General features: G+C 41.1%; 3 protein-coding genes and 2 long non-coding RNA genes across 6 annotated transcripts in view; 2 read left to right on the plus strand and 3 right to left on the minus strand.

Annotated features, from left to right (window-relative positions):
- LOC117642531 overlaps positions 1-13693 on the minus strand; it is an 18192-nt gene extending 4499 nt beyond the window's left edge. Inside the window, exon 1 of the long non-coding RNA XR_004587575.1 lies at positions 13566-13693. This is a non-coding gene — a long non-coding RNA (uncharacterized LOC117642531). The remainder of the gene's footprint in view (positions 1-13565) is intronic.
- LOC117642527 lies at positions 1834-7055 on the minus strand. 2 transcript variants are annotated; one of them, XM_034380789.1, is made up of 9 exons: positions 6916-7055; positions 6619-6844; positions 6336-6539; positions 5934-6232; positions 5616-5802; positions 4353-4514; positions 3212-3373; positions 2490-2651; positions 1834-1947 (listed from the first exon to the last, which is right to left on the minus strand). In XM_034380789.1, the coding sequence occupies exons 4-9, from the start codon at positions 5976-5978 to the stop codon at positions 1937-1939; spliced, it is 729 nt and encodes a 242-aa protein (XP_034236680.1). In that variant the 5' UTR covers positions 5979-6232; positions 6336-6539; positions 6619-6844; positions 6916-7055; the 3' UTR covers positions 1834-1936. The 2 variants fall into 2 exon arrangements, with proteins under 2 accessions (XP_034236680.1, XP_034236681.1); XM_034380790.1 differs by lacking the exons at positions 6336-6539; positions 6619-6844; positions 6916-7055 and having other exon boundaries at positions 5876-6068.
- LOC117642530 lies at positions 4614-5616 on the plus strand. The gene is made up of 3 exons (XM_034380792.1): positions 4614-4819; positions 4941-5015; positions 5092-5616. The coding sequence occupies exons 1-3, from the start codon at positions 4661-4663 to the stop codon at positions 5287-5289; spliced, it is 432 nt and encodes a 143-aa protein (XP_034236683.1). The 5' UTR covers positions 4614-4660; the 3' UTR covers positions 5290-5616.
- Positions 6952-10269, plus strand: LOC117642528. Its single transcript, XM_034380791.1, has 2 exons — positions 6952-7639; positions 7726-10269. Exon 1 carries the CDS (start codon positions 6974-6976, stop codon positions 7631-7633), a length of 660 nt encoding a protein of 219 aa, XP_034236682.1. The 5' UTR covers positions 6952-6973; the 3' UTR covers positions 7634-7639; positions 7726-10269.
- Positions 13694-16224: 2531 nt separating the features above from the next.
- LOC117642540 lies at positions 16225-17943 on the minus strand. Its single transcript, XR_004587576.1, has 4 exons — positions 17603-17943; positions 17031-17155; positions 16716-16864; positions 16225-16279 (listed from the first exon to the last, which is right to left on the minus strand). It is a non-coding gene; the product is annotated as an uncharacterized LOC117642540 (long non-coding RNA).
- Between the last annotated feature and the right edge of the window lie 4115 nt (positions 17944-22058).

Here is a 22058-nt window from a genome sequence, read left to right on the forward strand (position 1 = left end):
AAAAATAAATTAAGCTATTTGGACTGGCCATGTATAAACATGAGTTAAAATTAAATTCCACCCCAAACTGCAGTCCATGGACTGGGAGAACCCTCTCAACGAGTGGCTCACAATATAGCACAGACTTAGGCAACAAGTAATAGAGCTTTGCTTTTACTTTGAACACATCAAATTGCTGAAAGCAGCCTCATAATGCCACATTACATGTGCTTGGAATGTCAAAAATTTTAGCCACATAGACTAGGCAATAAATAAACATGGATTAAAATAAATTACGCTATTTAGACTGTTGTGTTTTCAAAACCAAGAGCATGCCGCTTGATCTTCTTTTAAGATAATTGTCAGGCACAAATAATTTTTCAATTCAAGAATTAGAATATTTAACATATAAAGGCAAGATGACTACAAAAATACCTTGGGCCAACAACTGAAGCTTGGTCTATAACAATGTAAAACAGTCTCTATAAAACTAAATCAGGGTAGAAAATCATAATTTCCCTTACAGCAGAAACATGGACCACTCTGACCTCTCTTCAGGCAGTTCATCTGAATCAACACTTTGGTTGTGCTGGTCACCAGAGATGCTGCCAATGATGAAGAAGTGCTCTAGTTTTTGTTTATCCTAAAACTGATATGACACAGAAAATCTTTTCACGGGTTGAATAGAAGGGGTATTTTACTTCATATACGCATAGAAGCACAAATATCTGCAACAAGAGAAAATAGAGCATACCATATTAAAACAACGAAACTTAACAGCAAGAATCACTATGGAGAAAAATGCATTAATTGAGAGTGATATTATACTCAAATTGCTTTGCAAGACCAGACCCAGCTAGTACAACATTGTATATATAATTTTGATGATAAAATCATAAGTTAATAAATATCAGTGTCATAGGCTTGCATGAGCAGAAACCAAGGGAACCGCACAAATTGTGTGGTATGTACTCTTAATTTTTTCACCCATGGAAAAAATTTTAATTCCCATAAAACAAACTATTTTACTTTACAAATGTGGAAGGGAAAGAATGATTAAATGCCTTTGTAAACGAACCCAAATCATTGACATGTTCTTTTGTACTCGTCAGGTACCTTGAATTGTGGTAAATAATGAGCCCAAAGAAAAGGGTCGCAATGAGTCCAAGAAGTCCAAAGAAGAGGGTAGGTTTAAAATTGCAATAATGCCTAATGCTGCAAGGTGCGAATATGCATGCCATTTGGTGACAAAATGATCTAACTTACAGAACAAACACTGCAAAACCCGAAAAAAACGAATTGGAAGGATAAGAAAGGTAGAGAATCGGAGAGGATTCAAAAAACATGGGGCATGGATTCATAAGACTTCATCTCCCACTCAGAGCACCATAGGTATTAATAAGATGATCCAGTGAATTTAATGTCCAAATTTTTTTCCTTTATAAACTGTACACGATTTTCCCTGACAGAGAATAATGAGTCACTTGCAGAAACCCTGGGGCCCAACCTTCCTTCCCATGCAAGTGAACCTGATGCCTCTGTGGGGGCAGCTGCCTCTGCGAATGTGTTGGTTCAGAAAATGTCCACCACAACACATCCCATTCAGGACAAAACAGAGTCACCACTCCAATTGACTCCTACACCACAGTTCCCCCAACAGGTATGCTTGCTATTTCTACCTTAAGACACTCAATACAAAAACCTTCAAAATTCTTACCAGTATATTCTGTGCAGTTCCCCTCCTCTAGTGGTGATACACCATGCAACTCCAGAGCTTCCAAGAGGCTCCCTCATTCAGAACCAGGCAATGTGGAGGTGCTCCTGATGGTTCCTCAGACAGACCTCAGTTCATCAGAAAAGAGCACAGATTTTTCTGCCAGAGATGTGTCTTGGACGCACTTGTTGACATCAACACCGATGCCAACATCGTCGGTTTTTCCTAGGCAGAACTCCACTTCTACAAGTCATCTGGAAGAGCAACAAGAAACAGGCAAGCATTATTATCATTATTTAAGGACATGATCCAGTGCATTTAATTTCAAAATTATTTTTCATTATCAACTCTATGATTTTTAATGACAGAGACTAATGAATCACTTGCAGAAACCCTTGCGCCCAACCTTCTTTCCGATGCAATCGAACTCTGTTTGCCAACCGCAGGAGTGTCCTCCACTTTAAGTGAACCTGATGCCTCTGCAGCGAAGGTGACCATAAAGACACTTTCATGTTTCAGTGTACCATTTGAATATAAATTAAAATTTATGACTATTTCAGACTTTGGGACTGAAGAGGGTGCTTCTTCCCAAACCACCTGTACCTATGCCTTCATCAGCCAGTGCAGATGCTGATGCAGATGTTGTTTGTGATTCTTCGGGGCCAAGTGCCACTGGGAACCCATTGGAAATGACAATGTCCAGCATAACAAACACCGAATTTTCACACCATCAGGTATGGTCACTGTGACTGTCTTAAAATACTTACATTACCATAGCAATGTTTAGAATTCTCACCTGTATATTCTGTCCAGATCCCTTCCTTCAGTGGTGAATGTGCTCTTTCCAACTCTGGAAGGTTAATGCAGTCTCCTGTCGTAGAGCAAGGTTTGTTGAAGGAGGCCCCCATGGCAACATCAACACCCACGCCGTTGATTTGTCCACCACAGAACTCCACTTCTAAATGTCACATGGAGGAACAAGAAACAGGCAAGCATTAATATAATTACTATCAATCCTTGATAAAAATTATTACATGTGAACATCAGAATTACATTCTTATCTTGTAAATTAATTTCTTTTAATCAATCAAGCACTGTGAATTGATGCAACTTTCCATTTTCACAGCTTCCAGAGGTGCACATACTTATGATAGTGAGACCTTAATGAATAAACCTCCGCCAACCACCCCAAAAGAGGTTCATTCTGCAGCAGTTCCTCTGGATGTAGGACTTTGGACTCCATTCCTCAAACCTCAAACCAAGGTGACCCTACGCTTCATTTAAATTTAATGTGGTCAAGATGTTTTTCCTTACTTATTACATCTAGATAATTATAATATTATTTCTTGGTAAAAAAATAAAATATTTCTAACTATTTCAGACTTTGGGATTGAAGAGGGTTCTGTTGCCCAAACAACCTGTATTATCCGCCTTAACAGAGTTGCCAGAACATCAGGTATGGTCACTGTGACTGTCTTAACACACTTACATTACCATAGCAATGTTTAGAATTCTCACCTGTATATTCTGTCCAGATCCCTTCCTTCAGTGGTGAATGTGCTCTTTCCAACTCTGGAAGGTTCATGCAGTCTCCTGTCGTAGAGCAAGGTTTGTTGAAGGAGGCCCCCATGGCAACATCAACACCCACGCCGTTGATTTGTCCACCACAGAACTCCACTTCTAAGTGTCACATGGAGGAACAAGAAACAGGCAAGCATTAATATAATTACTATCAATCCTTGATAAAAATGATTACATGTGAACGTTAGAGTTACATTCTTATCTTACGCTTTAATTTTTTTTTAAATTCCAGATCCCATGACTACGACCTTGTCGTCAGTCTCAATCAGTGTCACAAACCCTTCCAAGCTCCTGGTGAAAACCAATGAGGGGGACGTGGCCGTATTCAGTGTGCCTTCAAAAGGCAACTGCCTCTTTTTGGCTATGAGTCACCAATTGTTTGGATACGACATCAATTCCACAAAACATGTTGAGGCAGCAATGATCCTACGCTCAACCGTATCCCACTACCTGTTAAAAAACTTGCCAGTATTTTACGAATCTCTGAGAGGTGAAGTGGAATATTGGGGAGCTAGATACAATACCACTTATGAAGAATTGCCTGAGAACATTCAAAATCTTTTTGATTTGGAACAAAGGCAGGAAGAGGGATTTCTCTCATCCCTGCAGAAGATCATAAAGTACTTGGACGACTTGAGGCTCTCTGGCCAAATATGGGGTGGCCATGAATGTATCATGGCTGTAGCAGAGGTCTTTGAGGTGGCAGTAGAGATTCATGTAGAAAACTCCACAAAGATTAGAGTGGTCCCAAGACAAGCTGAACCTGCAAAGACACTGCACATATCACACAGGAGATTCAGTGCAACAACCCTCTATCCAGATCACTATGACTCTGTTGCTCATGATGGAATCCCAGGTAACTTTTTTTGAAAGGAAGTAATAAATTAGTTCTTTGAATCAAGTACTGTGAATTAATACAATGTTCCATTTGCACAGCTTTTAGAGGAGTCTGCACATCTGATCAGACCCTTATGACCATGTCCAGCATAACAAACACCGAATTTTCACACCATCAGGTATGGTCACTGTGACTGTCTTAAAATACTTACATTACCATAGCAATGTTTAGAATTCTCACCTGTATATTCTGTCCAGATCCCTTCCTTCAGTGGTGAATGTGCTCTTTCCAACTCTGGAAGGTTCATGCAGTCTCCTGTCGTAGAGCAAGGTTTGTTGAAGGAGGCCCCCATGGTAACATCAACACCCATGCCGTTGATTTGTCCACCACAGAACTCCACTTCTAAATGTCACATGGAGGAAAAAGAAACAGGCAAGCATTAATATCATTACTATCAATCCTTGATAAAAATTATTACATGTGAACATTAGAATTACATTCTTATCTTGTAAATTAATTTCTTTTAATCAATCAAGCACTGTGAATTGATGCAACTTTCCATTTTCACAGCTTCCAGAGGTGCACATACTTATGATAGTGAGACCTTAATGAATAAACCTCCGCCAACCACCCCAATAGAGGTTCATTCTGCAGCAGTTCCTCTGGATGTAGGAGTTCGGAATCCAATCCTTAAACCTCAAACCAAGGTGACCCTTCACGTCATTTAAATTTAATGTGGTCAAGATGTTTCTCTTTACTTATTACATCTAGATAATTATAATATAATTTCTTGGTAAAAAAAAAATAAAATATTTCTAACTATTTCAGACTTTGGGATTGAAGAGGGTTCTGTTGCCCAAACAACCTGTATTATCCGCCTTAACAGAGTTGCCAGAACATCAGGTATGGTCGCTATGTCTTCCTTAAAATAATATAACTAGAAAAATTCACAATTCTTACCAATATATTCTGTTAACAGGTTACCTCAGGTGGAGAAATTAAGAGAAATTTCCCCAAACAAAATTCCAACCCAACTAAGACACTGGGAGTTAGGCCGACAGTCTTGAGGCCTCTATGCCCAAAGCCCCCTAAAGTACTGAATGTGACAAACCGACCGAATATACCAACTCTTCAGGCCCAGCCCAGAAAGGTAATTGACACACACATATACCACTAATAAATAATTTTCTCTTCATAAATTGATAAATTTACCTAAATGTGCTTCTGCAGGATTTTTCAACTTGTTTGGAGGGCCTTCCCTTGCAATGGATCCACAGAGAGTTCCAAGGCAGAATTGTTGCTGCTCTCGTCGATGAGAACCTAAAACCTCTTCGTCGTGCAACACTTCAGAATGGTGTGCTCTCTGTGGAGATCCATGGGCGGAAGATCAATGAGGGGCACTCATTCCTGCAAGATGTCCAAGGACTGTCGCTTGGGAAGGTATGCTGTGCTCTGAATGAAGCCAAACTGTGTCCAGGCTTTAGCAACCAAAAATACTCTTACCTGTGGTCAAAATACCCTGAGGCCACTGTTGACCATGATGGAGCTCTGAGATCTGCAACTTGTCTACTGTTGGGAAATTTTGGAGGTCCATGCCCACGTTGCTGTCAACTAAGAGGAAACCTGCAGGCCTCTCACAGTAGGGCCAACAAGCGGGAGAAAAATCCACCAGCACACCCTGAGAAGAAACCTGTGAAACACATGACGAGCCAAGAAAAATCAGAAAAGTTACTATCACAGAGTATACGTATAAGGAGTCTTACTAGAGCCAATGGTGCCATAGAAGTACGAATGAAAAATTTGGAGGAAAATGGAGTTGACCTGAAAGATCTGGATGGTACTTTTAGGAAAATCATGGAGGCCCATTCGGATAAGCTGACACCACTACAGGCTTTGTTCTGGAGAGAGCAGGTCAAAGCCCTATCCTGCAAGGGACCATCTGGGATGAAGTGGAATCCCATGATGATTAGGTTAGCCATATACTTGGAAGGGAAGTCTCCAGGTTCATATGAGACTTGGAGAAGTACCAAAGTGATTCGCTTGCCTTGCAAGACAACACTGAGGGACTATACTGATTTGTATCCTGAGGAAGAAGGCATCAGGCACCACAACATTGCCACCTTAAAAGACAGAGTAAAGGTGAGATTATTAAACTGAAATGCACCTCACAATATAGGAATCCTTTCCTACATCATGTTTATGTTCTTTGTTGACAGGACTTACCGGCAAAGAGAAAATTCTTTTGTGTACTCCATGATGAAATCTCTATCAGAGAAGACGTCGTCTTCTGCACTAGAACAGGGCGCTTGCTTGGCTTCATCAATTTGAAATCAATTGAAGAGGAGATTGAGCGACTGGACAGTGACAGCTCCTCCTACAAACCCACACCAGCCAAGAAAATTCTTGTGTTCATGGCAAAGTGCCTTGCTGGGCCAAGAAGTTTTAAAATGGTCGTTGGAATGTTCAGTGTGAAGAGTGCCACAGGTCCCCAGATTTACGACCGTACCTGGTCAGTCGTTGAGGCACTGGAGCTGGAAGATATGCCTGTCTTGATCATTGTTTGTGATGGAGCTCGCACAAACAGAGCCTTTTTCCAGTTCCATCAGAAAGATGGAGAAATCGTCTACTGCACAGTTAACATTTTCTCTCCTGATGGTAAAAGAAAACTTTTCTTCATATCTGATGTGCCTCACTTGTTGAAATGTATCCGAAATATCTTTGCAAATGATAACCTGTGGAAAAATGGAGAAAGTATCAGCTGGATGTACATAAAACAACTGTATTACAAGTATAAAGATCAGACCTTGAGGAAGTCTTGCAAGCTCACTCAGAACCATGTTGAGTTAAACAATTTCAACAAGATGAAGGTTTTTCCTGCAGCACAAGTGATGAGTGAGACTGTGGCCAACAACCTTGAAGATATCCATGGGCCTGACAATCTCAAGGAGACTGTGAAGTTCATCCGTCTGGTAGACCGGTTCTTCGATTGCCTAAACGGTCACAGCACCACTGAGGGCCGCCACCACCTGAAGCCAGACAGGAACCCATATACGGATGCAGATGATCCAAGGCTGAATTTTCTACAGGATGAGTTCTTGGGTTATCTTCAAGATTGGAGGCAAGAAGTACAGACAAGGCCCGGAAGATATACTGCTATGCAAAGAAAAGCAATGACTTTGACACAAGAGACATATGAGGGTATCTACATCACAGTGCACAGTTTTGTGGAGGTTGTCAAATACCTCTTGTCACCAGAAGTGGGTATTGACTTCCTAAATTCTAGAGATCTCGTGTGTCAGGACGATCTAGAACAGTATTTTGAAGCGCAGCGGGAGAGAGGTAAACTGAACAATAACCCAACCTTGAAACAAGCTCTCCACAACGATACTAAGATTATGAAGATGGGAGAAATTAGACAGACCTTGTTCAAGGGAAATACATATCGGAAGAGGCAGGCCAACATTGAGATCGACGAAACCCCAATGCCAAGGCGCAAACTCCCAAAAACGCTTAGAAATTAGGGCCAGGTGTGTGATTATCCCTCAATGTTAAAAAATGAAGTACCTTTTTGTTTCATCAAACAAATTGACATTCCAATTTTTTTTTGTTTCAGCCTCATTGTGAGAGTCTGCAAGGAAGGAAAGCAATCCTGTATTGTAGATAATGTCTACATGAACTCATTGTTAACATGAAAAGTTGTATGTTACTCTAATACCGAAATAGTTACCCAAATGTTAGCATTAGCATAATTCACAGTTATTTAATTTAAGTCTGTTATCTATGTTCCGACTGTTCACTTGTCGTTAGAAATTATCATTACCGTCCTCCAGTTTGTCTCCTAGATACTCCAAACATGCCGGTGCCGGCAGCCAGCGTGGAATTCTGGGTAGGGTAGGGTCGTGTAAATAAATCTGTGGTATATACACAGCAATGGTATATTTACAGTACTTACAGTATAGGTAGGAAGGGAAACATAAATATTCAAGATTATAGGAGTAAAATCGTTTTAATGTTGTGTTAAAGTACATATTGTTATTCAGTATACGTAGGTATTTAAAATTTTTAGTCTTAAGACTGAACTATCTATGGAGGAAGAAGACATTTGACACTGTTAAATCCTAATAAAATTATTCTGAGGCCTCAACCCTTATCTCTTCTTATTTCTATTGGAGTTTTTTCTGCCAGTTTTCTTTTCTTTTGTTGAAGGATTTTTCTTGAGATTCGTCCTAGTGGCAACAGTTGTCCTCTTGAAGAGCCCTCGCACGATCCTCTTCGCCACTGCGTTTCCAATTAATTTTCTGTATAGATTTACCAGATATTCCAGGAAGGCCTGTTGATGTGTCTCCTCCATGCCTCTGACCAGACTGTTCCAAAGGTCTAAGAGATGAACATCATCATAAACCTTTGATAAAAGGGCATCAAGGCTTAGTTTGGACCGTAGACCGTCTCTACTTTCAAAGGCTTCAACATGGGCATCGAGGCGGCAGAAGAACTTGAATGCCCCGTCACTTGGTACGGTCAGCCCATTCACTCTTCTGCCATTTTTCACTTCTCCTCTGTTTTTACGATCTATCCAAGATCTAACCTTCTTATCAGAGATTTTTTCTGCATTGGCACCATTTTCAGAGAATGTATCTTTAATGCAGTGGAAAATGGCACTGTTTTGATTTTTTTTGATGTTCCTCCAGCATCTACGCTTTGTCTTCCATAGTGCCCATCCAGAAACGTACAGCACATTTTCTTTCCGGTCTTCTGCGTGTGCCATGGTTGGTTGAAGTGTTCTCTCCCTCATCTTTGATAGACGGTAAAGAATCACCTTATCTTTCAGGCACATCAGAAAAGAGGACAGGAATTGAGATGTGCCCTCTCCAAGCCCAGTCAGAGTATGAATAATTTCAGTACACTGTTGTCGAAAGTCGAGATTGTTCAGAAGTCTGTGCAAGGGAGCAATTGTTTCCTTCCTTTCCTCTGAGAGAAAAATTGGTGCATCAGCAGCATTGATGACTTCTGCAATTTGCTCAACACAGTGCTGAAAAAGTGGCGTGCCATTGCATGCCTTCAGTGCAGAGGACACTCTTTTCAGTTGTGCAAGGGCTGCTCCACTTCCCTCTTTTCCCAGCAATTCATTCAGAGTAGCAGCTCCCAACTCTGAGGCTGCTGCAACAATCTGTGCTGGTGAGCAGAGGGACTTGCGACGAGCTGGATCAAAAGAGGAAAGCCACATGTCAATAATGAAAATCCGGCTTGTTTGTTAAGAACTGTTATACAAATACCCTACCTTGAACATTGTGCAGTCTGATGTGACGCGTAAGCCAACCAGTTCTCCCTTTTTCAGTCTTCCCTTTGAACTGGGCTCCACATCCTGGGCAAGGTTGTTGCTCATTGTCGTAATAATCTCCCGTGTCGTACACCAGTCCAGGATCGTCTTCGTCTGCACCTTCATCATCTACCAGGGTGTAGATACTTGACAGAGGAATTTCGTTGCAATCTGTTTAATCATACATTTTAGTAAGCGCCACCAAAAATATAATGGAGAAAGTACATTAAGCAACATTTACCATTTTCTTCACATGATTCAGATGAACTGCCTGAAGAGAGGTCAGAGTGGTCCATGTTTGTGCTGTAAGGGAAATAATGATTTTCTACATTATTACTGCTGCGTGCATGGTAAATGCTGATTTAGATTTATGGACACATTTACATTGTTTTAGGCCAAGCTTCAGTCATTGGCCCAAGGTATTTTTGTAGTCATCTTGCCTTTATATGTTAAATATTCTACTTCTTGAATTGAAAAATTATTTGTGCCTGACTTATTAGCTTAAAAGAAAACCAAGCGGCATGCTCTTGGTTTTGAAAACACATGAACTGACTGAGTGTACCGGCCAGTCTAAATATCTTAATTTATCTTAATCTGTGTCTATTTATTGTTAAATTACTATTACTTGTTGCCTTAGTCTGTGCCATATTGTGAGCCACTTGTTAAGACGGTTCTCCCAGCCCATGGACTGCAGTTTGGGGTGGAATTTAATTTTAACTCATGTTTATACATAGCCAGTCTAAATAGCTTAATTTATTTTTATTCATGTTTTTTCATTGCCTAATCTATGTGACTCAAATTTTTGAAAATTCATATTAAAAGCCTGTTTTTTTAAATATATTTTTCACGTTGTTTTATTTGTCTGAAATAATTGTAGGGCTAGTAACTTGCTGAGAAATACAGCAGGGGCAGGCCCCTGGACTCACCTCGGTAATGAAAGTACTTGTGCCATCTGCTCCAATCAAGTTGAATAAATTTCAGTTCAGATCTTTTTGTATTATTGTAGCTTGTGACAGTATAAAATAAAGGGCAGGGCATCAGGACTAATTTACAACAATAAGGAAGGTCATGAGTAATAATTTATAAGGAGAAACAGGTGTAGTTGTAAGACACTACGTACAGGGTGGCAGCAGCCAGTTATAGCTTAGCTCAGGTTCCTCTGAATTATTTTCTTTATTGAATAGTTTACTGCAGGGATAATAAGTGTGACATGACATTCCTTTTTTAAAAAAAAATTTAAATGAGCATTTCCAACTGCTTTAGTTGGCTTTGTCAGAATACATTGAATTCCTTTATTTTTGCAGAGATTGTTTTTCATCTTTTCCCTACATTGAGTGCTCCCTAATGAGGATTGGAACAGAGGAGTGATCAGCCTTACCCCTTTGAGTTTGCAGTACACCTGCGTATTACTGATAAAAAGTAGGAGATAAGAGCCTTTTACGTACCACAGAAGGGAGGGGGACCCTCACTATATGTACCAGGGAATTCCCGAGAAGGGGGAGATGGGCAGGGCCGTGTAGTTCTCAGCACCTGTTGGGAGGAGGGACCCACAGGGATCAGGATCATTACAGAATTATAACTAATAAGTGCCTAACAGACTGAGTCTGGGGCAAAAAGTTGTGGAAGAAATTCCTTGGAGAAAGGTGCTTGCAGTGACTGCGTCAGGGAGACAGGACACAGAATAGAATCGAGGCAATGTCTTGGGGCTGGTTGGGATGCCTAACCAGAGACAAACAGGGGAAAGAGAGAGATGCGACGATGCAGTCGAATCAGCAGCAATAGGCCAGGGGGCAGGGCTGTTGGGGGTGGCAAACTACGGATGAGGGCCAAATAATGCATGTATCAAGGTTTGGAAAGGCAGCATAAATTAGCGTGACTACACAAAATGATTCATTTATTTTAAGATTTATTTATTCATCATCTATGCAAGCAGAGCAAAGCAGAGCACAGAATTTAAAATTCTCCGCTTGGGTGGTACAGGGACAGGAGGCATCCATCCTTTGCAGCGTGTCCAGGCGCAATCCAAATGTCCAAATGATCTCAGGGATGACAGCGCTGACAGCATTTGGACATCTGCACTGCACTAGGATCTGGAGAAAGCGGCAGGAAAGCGATTCGAAATGGACAAGGCGACACCTGCTGTAACATAGTTAAAATTCATCAGACGACTGAGACACATACAAACAATCACAAAGCCCATCGTGGTGAAGTTTCTGAGCAACGTTGCCCTAACGTGTGACCTCCAGTAAATGCCACCAAGGCAAAGGAGCCAATACGATCGGAAACTGCAATAGGCAGTAACATAGCACCCAATTTGCGACAGCAATTTACTCTTGTCGATCAGTTTGTAGAGTAACCCAGTGCACACAAAAGCAACAAAAATACCCTCAAAGACCATAAGAACACTTCACATCGACCCTGACCCAAGCCAATTGTCTATTAATCAACAGCAAAGGACGCCCAGTGATGGGCCGAGTCCCCCTATACAGCCTCAGCCTGACATCAGTTTGAGACTCAATTTATGAGTTTGAACAGGAACGTATGGCAACCGTACGCACACAAAAGCAACGAAGCGACCTTCGGTGCGAATAAAATCGCCTGACATCACTTCAAAAAGTACCCAAAAAGTCTTAAAATCAACAGCAAATGAGACCAGGCTGCAGGTTAGGGACGCCTGTCATAGCCTTCACTCGGCACGCAACTAAGCGATTAAAATTGACGTTTCAGACCACGGTGCACGCACAAAAGCACTGTCACAATTATGATTTCACTATTCAACAGCCTCTGGAATTGCTCGAGAGACTTTGTGCCAAGCAAATCAATCGCAAAACAGGCACCTGCAAAGGACGCCTGACCGACGCCGCATTTTGCATGAGAATAATCACCCCATCTCTTTTAACACACATCCGGATGGCTTAAAATGTTCACCGGAACACAAAGAACAATTATTTAAGTACAAACACCGCACTTTTAATGAAATTACAATCATAATAACGATATCTGTTGGCGTACCTCGTTTGAATTTCCGACCGTTGGCGCAAACTACTATTTGGAAGGGTGGGGGGAGCGGCAGCCAATCAGGGCGCTCCCCTCCGCCGGCCAATCACAGGCTCTAACAGACATAGGACGAGTCCCAGCATAGCAGCCGCACATCTCTGTATAGTAAGCATTTATCTCTGGAAGAAACCACTAGCAGTTCTGAGACATATATCACGATTAGCGTGAAACGATGTTTCTTTATGACCAAATTTCTGAAAATTATCCATTGTCACTTGGAAAATACCCTCCTAGTTTTTTGTCGGCCAAAGATCTCTGGTCGTTGTCGTTGTTGTTTGCGTTCCAGTGGCGTTTTATATCAAAAGATACAAACACTTGAAAAGAGGTTAGTTTCACATAATGCACTAAAAACGTCTCTCTTTCATGTTCATTTTCTCAGTATTTCTCATTGCAAGCAAAAAAAAAGTTCATTTACGATCTAGCGACTGACACTCCATCTTTCATTTGATACCACTCTCATTTTCCCACATGCTGTCAGATCTGAGATGAAAGATGTCCCCCCAAAACTCATTTTTGAACACAATACTCGTTCTCTTCACATAGAGTTTTGTATGTTAGTGAGTGGTGTGTAAAGAACGAGTAAAAAGATTGTGAAATGGGTGCGGGCAACGCACATGAAAGTGAACAGACAATGGGAATCCAACCACCCGAAAGAGCAGAAGGCAAGATGCATGTTGGTTTGCTAACATTTAAACATTTAAAGTTGTTTAAAAAATTTGAAGTCAAATATCTGAAAGGTAAGTCACACAGACAGGCGTTGTACCGTGTGTGACAGGCATGTATCACTATTAAACCTTGCAGACCATTGTGTCCAAATTCTCAACTTTACAGTAATAGCATACGTCCTACCACTCCATCCCCACAGTGTGATGGCCTTGTTGCAAAACCCAAAATTACGAGGATAAGTAAAACGAGGAGAGTAGGTAAGAGTCTTGTAAAAAATTTAAAAATGTCGGTGCAGAGCAATCCAATAGCCAAGGACAAACACCTAAATTTAACTGAATATGAACCCAAAAATTACACGGTGCAAAAGTTGAATTTCCATACAAACCACTAATTCCAATGCAAAATGCCATTACCTGTAGACTTGGATGCCAAGATCAAAGCTACTGCTTTGCCACCAGAACAGACGGAGGAGGTAGAAAAGCTCATTCGCAAACATCACGATGTCTTCACATTTGGTCGATATCCATGGATGAGATTTAGGGGGGAAAAGGAAATCATCCACTCATCAAACAGAATGCACGTTCAGTACCCCTGCAATTACAATAAAAGGTTTGTCAGACAACGATGAAATACTTAAAAATTAAAGCAACCAGGCCTAGTAAGTCACCCATAGCGGTCAAAAACATTCACACTAGCAAAAAACATTAACACCGGCACAAAACAATTATTGAGTGACTCATGCGGAATTATAAGCTTTGGTAGAATCAGTTAAAGCTTTCAATCATTGCCAAGCAAGACTGCCCTTCCCAAAAAAATCAGATCACGCAGCCATGCAGTGGTTCAAAATTTTTAAAAATCCAACGGGCATATTATAGTAAAATAATTTTTAAAAAAAATATTATTCTAGTACAATTATTATAAATTTACTGTTGTGCATACAAAAGGCGTTAACTTAAGATGCATAAAAGCAGGCGTTCAGAGACGCCTTGCAGCCCCCAATCTAAAAGGGTGCACTAAAGCATAAGCTAAAGACGCAACAGCTTACCTCATCAGTTCTACTTCAGGTGAAGATTGACCATTCGAGATGTGTTCACATCAGTTCTAAAGGCTCAAAAAAGGCCCGTTGTTCGTTCAATTAGCCCAAAGGGAAATTCACTTCTCCGTTTGCCACCCAGACTGAAGAATAGTTCCAGGTCCACAAAAGAGTTCCAGTCCAACGTAAACAAAACGTTTCTAGGGTTTTGTCATTACACTGCAAACAACAACAGATTCCACGTTAATAATGCCCACGTTAGTACTGTCACAGTTGCTGAACAAATTGCGTAGAGATGATTACTCCACAGCATCAAAAACAAATTCCAAGTCAGCTTTATTGCCGAAAGCACACACACAGAAACATTCAAAGCCAAGCAAATAACTTCATGTTGTTCTTACCCAATATCCACGGCGGCTTGTCTTTCAATAGGTTGACCCGTCCAGGGTAAAAGTCTGTTGAACATTCTGGCAAACAACGTCGACCTCATTGCTGAGCGAAGCGAAGCACCCTGTTTGGGATTTTGAATAGCTCATTTGTCCGACCCCCCCCCCCGATACCTTTAGTTTACAAGGGTATCTTCCTCTGTTTTTTTTACTATATTCATATGCGTATACATAGTCGAAGCTCCATAGTCCAAGCTCTATAGTCCAAGCTCAAAAGTCCAAGCTCCATAGCCCAAGCTCCATAGTCTAAGCTCCATAGTCCATATTCTATAGCCCAAAGCTCAAATTCCAAGCTCAATAGTCCAAGCTCAATAGTCCAAGCTCTAGTCCAAGCTCCATAGTCGTACGCCAAGCTGCCATTTAGTTTGAGAAAAAGATCTGTCGAGAGTAGGGTAAGATCTTTTCGAGTAGAGTAAGATCTGTGACGTGCCCGTTAGGTTAGGTTAGGATTGGTTGGAACTTTTGTTTGAGAATAAGATCGGTCGAGAGTGGGGAAAGATCTGTCACGAGTAGAGAAAAAATCTGTCACGAGCCCGTTAGGTTAGGGGGATTGGTTGGACCATTTAGTTTAGAATAAGATCTGTCGAGAGTAGGGTAAGATCTGTCACGAGTAGAGTAAGATCTGTCCCGTGCCGTTAGGTTAGGTTAGGTTTGGGTTTGGGAAACATTTAGTTTGAGAATAAGATCGGTCGAGAGTAGGGAAAGATCTGTCACGAGTAGAAAAGGTCTGTCACGAGCCCGTTGGGTTAGGTTAGGATTGGTTGGACCTTTTTAGTTTGAGAATAAGGTCTGTCGAGAGTAGAGTAAGATCTGTCACGGGTAGAGTAAGATCTGTCACGAGCCCGTTAGGTTTTTAGGATTGGTCTGAACATTTAGTTTTAGATTTTTAAAATAGCCTTCCGTCGATTAAAGGAGAAACCAACCATTGCGGAATCACAATCCTTCGCGCAAAAGCATACTTCCTGGCTATCCCCCCCCCCCCCCCCCGAAAAAAAAAGAGGCTCTTTTTCAAAATAAACACATCCAAATTTACTACTGATAAAAATGCATTTCCATCTCCAGCAGAATCCAGCTCAGCATCGAGGCCGAAGGCCTTCCCCTGGCTAGTAACAACTCTGCAACAATATTAAATGAATTAGTCAAACTTGTCTCACTTTTCTCACGTTCATACATTCAAATGGCAACTTACGTACTTTGGTGAAAAGTCAAGGCAGGTAGATAAATAGAGCGGCACATAGACAGGAAGCACCGCAAGGAGTTTGGCAAACGTCCTAGTCTCAGGCCTTCACAGAATGGATTGCTTGCTCGCTCATGCTCATAAAATTTAGGTAGATCTCCTTCCAGTACTCCTAGTCTTCCGAAGGCGACGAACTCCGTCGACGCAGCAGTGCAAGAAACCCAAACCTGTTGCAACAAGAACATTGATTAGTTTCCCAGTCCAACATCGAAACCCAGACAAGGGCCCTATCAATCATTGGTGAAAATGCCCCCCCGGGATGCAGTTTGTACGCACCAGCAAAAGAGGAAGTCGACACACTTAACTATAAAAGGGAAAAAATCACAAGAACTTACCGAAAACCTGGCTCCACATCGAACTGCGTATCAAGAATTTTTCCTCGAACGAATCATCACCCAAGAAATACGGACACTGCAACAGAAACATCAAGGTTGTACTCACTACAAATTAATACATGCGCCCGAACTGTTTCAAAAAGAAGGGAGGAGAAGACTATACGCTGCAGGAACAAACTCATTGGAAATGCAAATTTTGAAACAACAGGAGGAGTCCAGCAGAGAGCAATTTGAACAAGAAAAGTGCAAGCTAGAAAACACAGACAAGCATTTGAATGAAGGAAGTCATGAAGAACCGGGCGAAGACGCGGAACGGAAGATAAAGTCCTATTATGCACATGTACTGGACTTGTACTTAACAGAGTCAGAACGAGAAGAAATTACACAAGAAATCACTGACAGAAGCAACCACAACCACCCAATCAACCAGTCACTCGAATCACTACAAATGGACGAAGCAAAAGTAATTCAAGAAATAGAAGAGCTTCTCACTTTGGACGAACCTTACTCACCTTCAAACGTAGCGCCGGCTCAACAGCATACTTCAGCAGAAACAGCACAGCATGAACTTCCGGTTTGTGAAACCAACCACGAATTCAGCCAGTGTGACGTCCCCATTCTTCAGCATCCAGGCGGAGGCAGCCTTGAAACACAGCATTACCTGCAACAGTCAAATAGACAAAATAACCTTCACATGTTTATCACCACCAATACCAGAAAACGAACAAACAAGATGCAAGAAAACCCTGAAAGTGCAAGGTGCAGAAGGTGCCACCACAACGAATATACAAGATGCAAGATGTTCAAAGTCAGATGTAAGAACTCACCGACAGCAAGAAGCGATCAACGGGACCAAGAGGATGATTTAAGACTCTGGATCACAGCGAAACGGAAGCAGCCAAAGGATCTCCGACACTGGCTCTCATCCCAGCGGGCACAGCGACACATTGACCTGAAGAATACAACGCTGATTATACAAGTGAGGACTCGACAAGAGCCATTCATACATGAAAGAAGATGCCTCCAACAACGGAAAAGCTAGGTTGGAAGCATCACCCACTAAGCAAACAAGTACGGGGTTAGGCCTAGACCACAACAATACTACATGCAAAGCAGGATCGGGAAAACCGTGAAGAAAATAGCTCGACAGCTTCTGCAGCAAGTGTTTAACGAAACGAAATGGTACGAAACAAAACAAACTTTACGCCAACATCACACTTCAAACGCGGGGACCACGTTAAATGGAAAATCTTCAATCAAAAAAAAAAGAACGAAAGAAACTGCAAGCACAGCACAGCAAAAACACGGTGCACACAGGTCGAGAGTTAAACCGGAAGTCTTAGTTTGCAAACAGTTGCATGCACCAAATGCCATCACGTAGAAGGCCCATAGTACTCACCAACTTCCGCCGACAAGATGTTCGGGATCAGTCGAAACGCTGCCGGCCTGCCTCTCTCAGCGCAAGGGGTATCGCCGCTGCACTGTTACCCGACGCAAAGAGTATGCACACGCATCGACGACAAATGCGGAACGAGCGGCGGACCGGAAACAAACTACTCACGAGCAGAATCTTCGAACACACGACTGTGTTACGAAAGAGGATGCCTCTCAACTGCCAGAACGTCTACAACCAACGTCGCGGGGCCTTTGCTGCCTTCTCAGCTGGGACTTCCGGTACGAGAGGCTTGACGTCTACCGTCGGGAACGAGGCCCACGACAACTCCTGGCCGCACTGCACGAGTTAAGTATTTGAACTAATAAACAGTTAGTTAAGCTTTCTTAGATATATCAAGGTGCCTTTAGAATAGGATTAGCTAGATAGTCAGGATGGCATCAGGCAAACCAACCAGACAGAGTAGGGGTTGGATACTTTAAAGCGGAAAACTGTGTAGAGTGTTTTTCTGTTTGTTTCAGTTGGAGCCTTCACCAGAACTAACACAAACTTTGGTTGGCCAACAGGCGGAACACCCCAACTTCACGCGGTGTTGCAAACCGTGACGACGGTTGTAACATCCGTTTGGAGCAGATGGAGTCCACCTGGCGTCTCAGATGTTAACGGCCAACTATTCTTTATTTTTCTTTTTTTAACAACAAGCCGACCCGCGGGCTTAGGACTGGACACCCTAACGCCTGGCACCCAGAAGGTGTAATGGGGAAGCGAGCCTTTGAAGCATCACATCAAGACAACGAGCAGCCGCCGCCAAACTCAAGAAAGGAGATTCAAGAAAATATCAAATTGGACAATTAATCAGACTTGCCAAAATTGTTAAATTAAGTGAGAGAGTGGGAAGACAGTTTTAAAAGTTTCAAACCAAGCATCAAAATTTTTAAGTCAGTGCTAAATAGTTCGAAGGATCTAAAAGAAGGGTACGAGGAAAATTTTGAAGAAACTTCGTTTCTTTTGTTCAGGAGGGAGTGGTGTTATGATATGAAACAATGGAGAACATAACCTAGGCACGGCTTACTTGCAGTCATTCCCTTGTTTTTTAACCACTGCCCTAGTGATCCTGGCCAGGACCTCCAACCCTTTCTTCCTTTTGTTCTTCCCCTTAATACCCTGGCCGCTGAATACCATTGGCCATGCACCCCCACTCTCCACTACTGTTCTTCCGTGTGTTCTTCTGCATCTGTAATATAAGAGCGCGTCGCCAGACGTCCGCTACCATTCTGTACACGGTCACCTACTGATAATACAGAGCCTTCCGTCTCGACGAGACCCCTGACTTCCCTTTTCCCTCCAAGTCCCTTACACTGCTACACTATAACATTAAGACACTTCTATCACTAAAAGAAACTGGCAATCTCATGCGGTTCTGACAATGCTACCGTCCTCTCCAGGATTTCCTATGACAAGAGTAATTGACTTGTAGTGCTGGGATGATTTAGGAGAGAACCTAAACCACAATAACCTGGAGAACTAATTAATTAAATCAAATTTGTGAGTTTTCCCTTGTAGTTTTATTAGTATTGGTGTGTAGTGTTGAAGCACTTCTACTATTCTAACAATTTTGTCTGACTTCAGGTTTGAGCAACTGACCAGATTACCCTATAAACTACAAAGAGAGAAGTCTCTCTCTGCATTGGAAGCAAGTTTAAGAACAGCTCGAAATTGATTTTAAATTTTGAATCAACATCATTAAGAGTGCTTTAAGATTTGTAGTAAGCCTTATGCAGTTGACATTTTTCTGTTCTATTTGTTTTCATCTCTTAGAAACTCATGCATACTTTTATTACAGCCTTGTTGATGTATCAAACCTGTCACAAATGGGCTGCATTAGGGAAGGATGAGTTGAAGCGTGGTTACTTTCCTCTGCGCATGATTGCTGCTTGCGGAGGGAGATGCAGTCATATCGTTGGTTTTCAGAGGTTGAGAAACTAAACACAATTGTAATACTTTTCTGAATGGAATGTGTGCTCACCTTCTTTTTAAAGTAGTTTTGTTTCACTATCTTTGTTTTATCATATGTTTTAGGTATTTTATGAAGACACTTCTGTCATCAAAATAAACTGGAAATCTTATGCGCTACTGACAATGCCACCGCCCTTTCCAGGATTTTTTTTTATTAGCCAAGTTGATTTGAAGTGCTGGAATGATTCAGGAGAGAACCCTTTAACATCAAGAAGCTTGACAGGCAACACCAAATCATCATTGAACTGCAATGTAAACTGCAATGACCTGGAGAATTAATTTATGTCATCGAACTTGTGAGTACTCTCCTGTTCTGAGTTTTGGTGTGTGGTGCTGGTCCACTTCTACCATTCTAACTGACTTATCTGCTTTCAGGCATGAGCATGTGACCAGAATAGCATTGAAAGTGCAAGCAGAAAAGTCTGTCCCTGCATTGGAAGCTACTTTTAAAACAGCTTGGAATTATTATTATTATTGACTCAACATATTAAGAGTGCTTTGATATTTGCGGTGAGTGTTATACAGTTAAACATATTCATTCTTTTTCATCCTTTTATCTTATAATAGTTCAATGTTTTATTACAGCACTGGAAGTATGCCAAGGGGGTTACTTTGTTTCTGATGTTTTAATGTTTTCAGAATGAGATGCATTTGTCTGTTGTGCACCCTTATGGGATGCTACATCTGATGCAATCTGAAGACTGGTTGAAATTATTGACAAAACTGATTCAACATCACTAAGAGTGCTTTCAGAATTGTGGTGAGTTTAAACCCAGTTACAAATACATCAACTTAAAATTTTTTGTAAATTTTTCTTTTATCCATTCTTGTCTTTTAATTTACAGGTTCTGCTATTGGTTTGTGAAATTGCTGATGCATTGAGAATTTTCAAGTACAGATGACTGCACTGCATGTCTGCACTGTTAAAAAAATTCTTAAATTTAATACATAATGTCATCTTAATTTTAAGAACCTTTTGAAAGGATATGAAAACTCATAAAGGTTTGTGAAGTTTAAGAAAATTTCTTACTTTGACCAAAACATTTCTGACAAGTAATGAAAATATTGGTAACTTTCAGAAACTTTATTTAAATTGAAAAACGGGTTCATAAAATTTGAGATTGTTTACCAAATGTAATAATTTGTTTCTTAAAATTCAAAATTACTATGAATTATTATACTTGAATCTCATCTTGCCAGTTAAAATTGTGATCATTGGACGCTTCACTACCAGTGTACGTAAAGAACAAATTTGTGTGATCTTGGTCATGTGAAGTCGTGTTTGGAGGCCCTTGGATGAGGGCTTCCGCTGCCTAGCGAAGTCTCCGCCGAGAGGCTTGGAGTCATCCACATCCTAGGGCCCGCCTCGCAGAGCTCACTCGTGGCGCAGTTGGTAGCGTCGCGGTGCAGTAATCCGGAATTCCGGGTTTGAGACCGACTTTCAACCACGCTTCCAAGCAATTTCGGCAGTGAAATCGACTACTACCATACAATGAGTAACTCATAACGTACATGTGGCGTTCAATTTTTCCCTACTCTACATTAAATTCTTCTTAAATGCAAAAACAACTTTTAAGAAACAGATTATTACTTTTCAAATTTGGTTCTTACTTTTAAGAAGAAAAAGTTTATTACTTTTACCAGCAAAAAGTCTTTGTAAACTGCTTCATAAAAAAGTTTCTTAAAATTAAGATGGATTTTTGTAACAGTGTGCATTGGAAGCAAGTTTTAAAACAGCTTGAAATTGATGTCAAAATTTGACTCAACATCATTTAGAGTGTTTTTAGAGTTGTGGTAAGTTTCAGACAGTCGAAAATTTTTAGTTCTATTCTTTTTTATCATTCAGAAACTTTTTTTTTTATAGCCATGTTGATGTATCAAACCAGTCACAAATGGGCTACATTAGCGAAGGATGAGTGGAAGCGTGGTTACTGTCCTCTGCGCATGATTGCTGCTTTTGGAGGAAGATGCAGTCATATCTTTGGTTTTCATAAGCTGAGACAACTACACACAGAGGTAATACTTTTTTTAATGAAATTCCTGATTGCCCCTTTTGAAACTTACTCTTGTTTTTATTGTCTTTCTTTAATCTTATGTTGTTGGTATTTGCTTTAGACACTTTCATCCAAAAACACTTTTTGAGGATTTTGCAAAAATGATCAAAACAGGTTTTTTCGTAAAATTTTATACTTTTGATTGTTCGATGTTCATAATCCTAGTTTGCGCTATAGCCGCTTTAATTACCTACATTTTGGCGCAAACGAGGTCGAGATATCTTCATTTTTGCGGACTGAGGGACGCCCGCCAGTTCGATTTTTGACGAAAATTTGATGGGGCGCTGCTCCGCTCCCTGACGTCCGATCGATGCCATTCTGGGCTTAAAATGCTTCTTTTCGTAAGGTCTTGGCACATGAAAAGTTTGAACAACGCTCAACAACGCGTATGG

This window comes from Thrips palmi, unplaced genomic scaffold, assembly GCF_012932325.1.
Source record: "Thrips palmi isolate BJ-2018 unplaced genomic scaffold, TpBJ-2018v1 HiC_scaffold_16, whole genome shotgun sequence".
Lineage (NCBI taxonomy): Eukaryota > Metazoa > Arthropoda > Insecta > Thysanoptera > Thripidae > Thrips > Thrips palmi.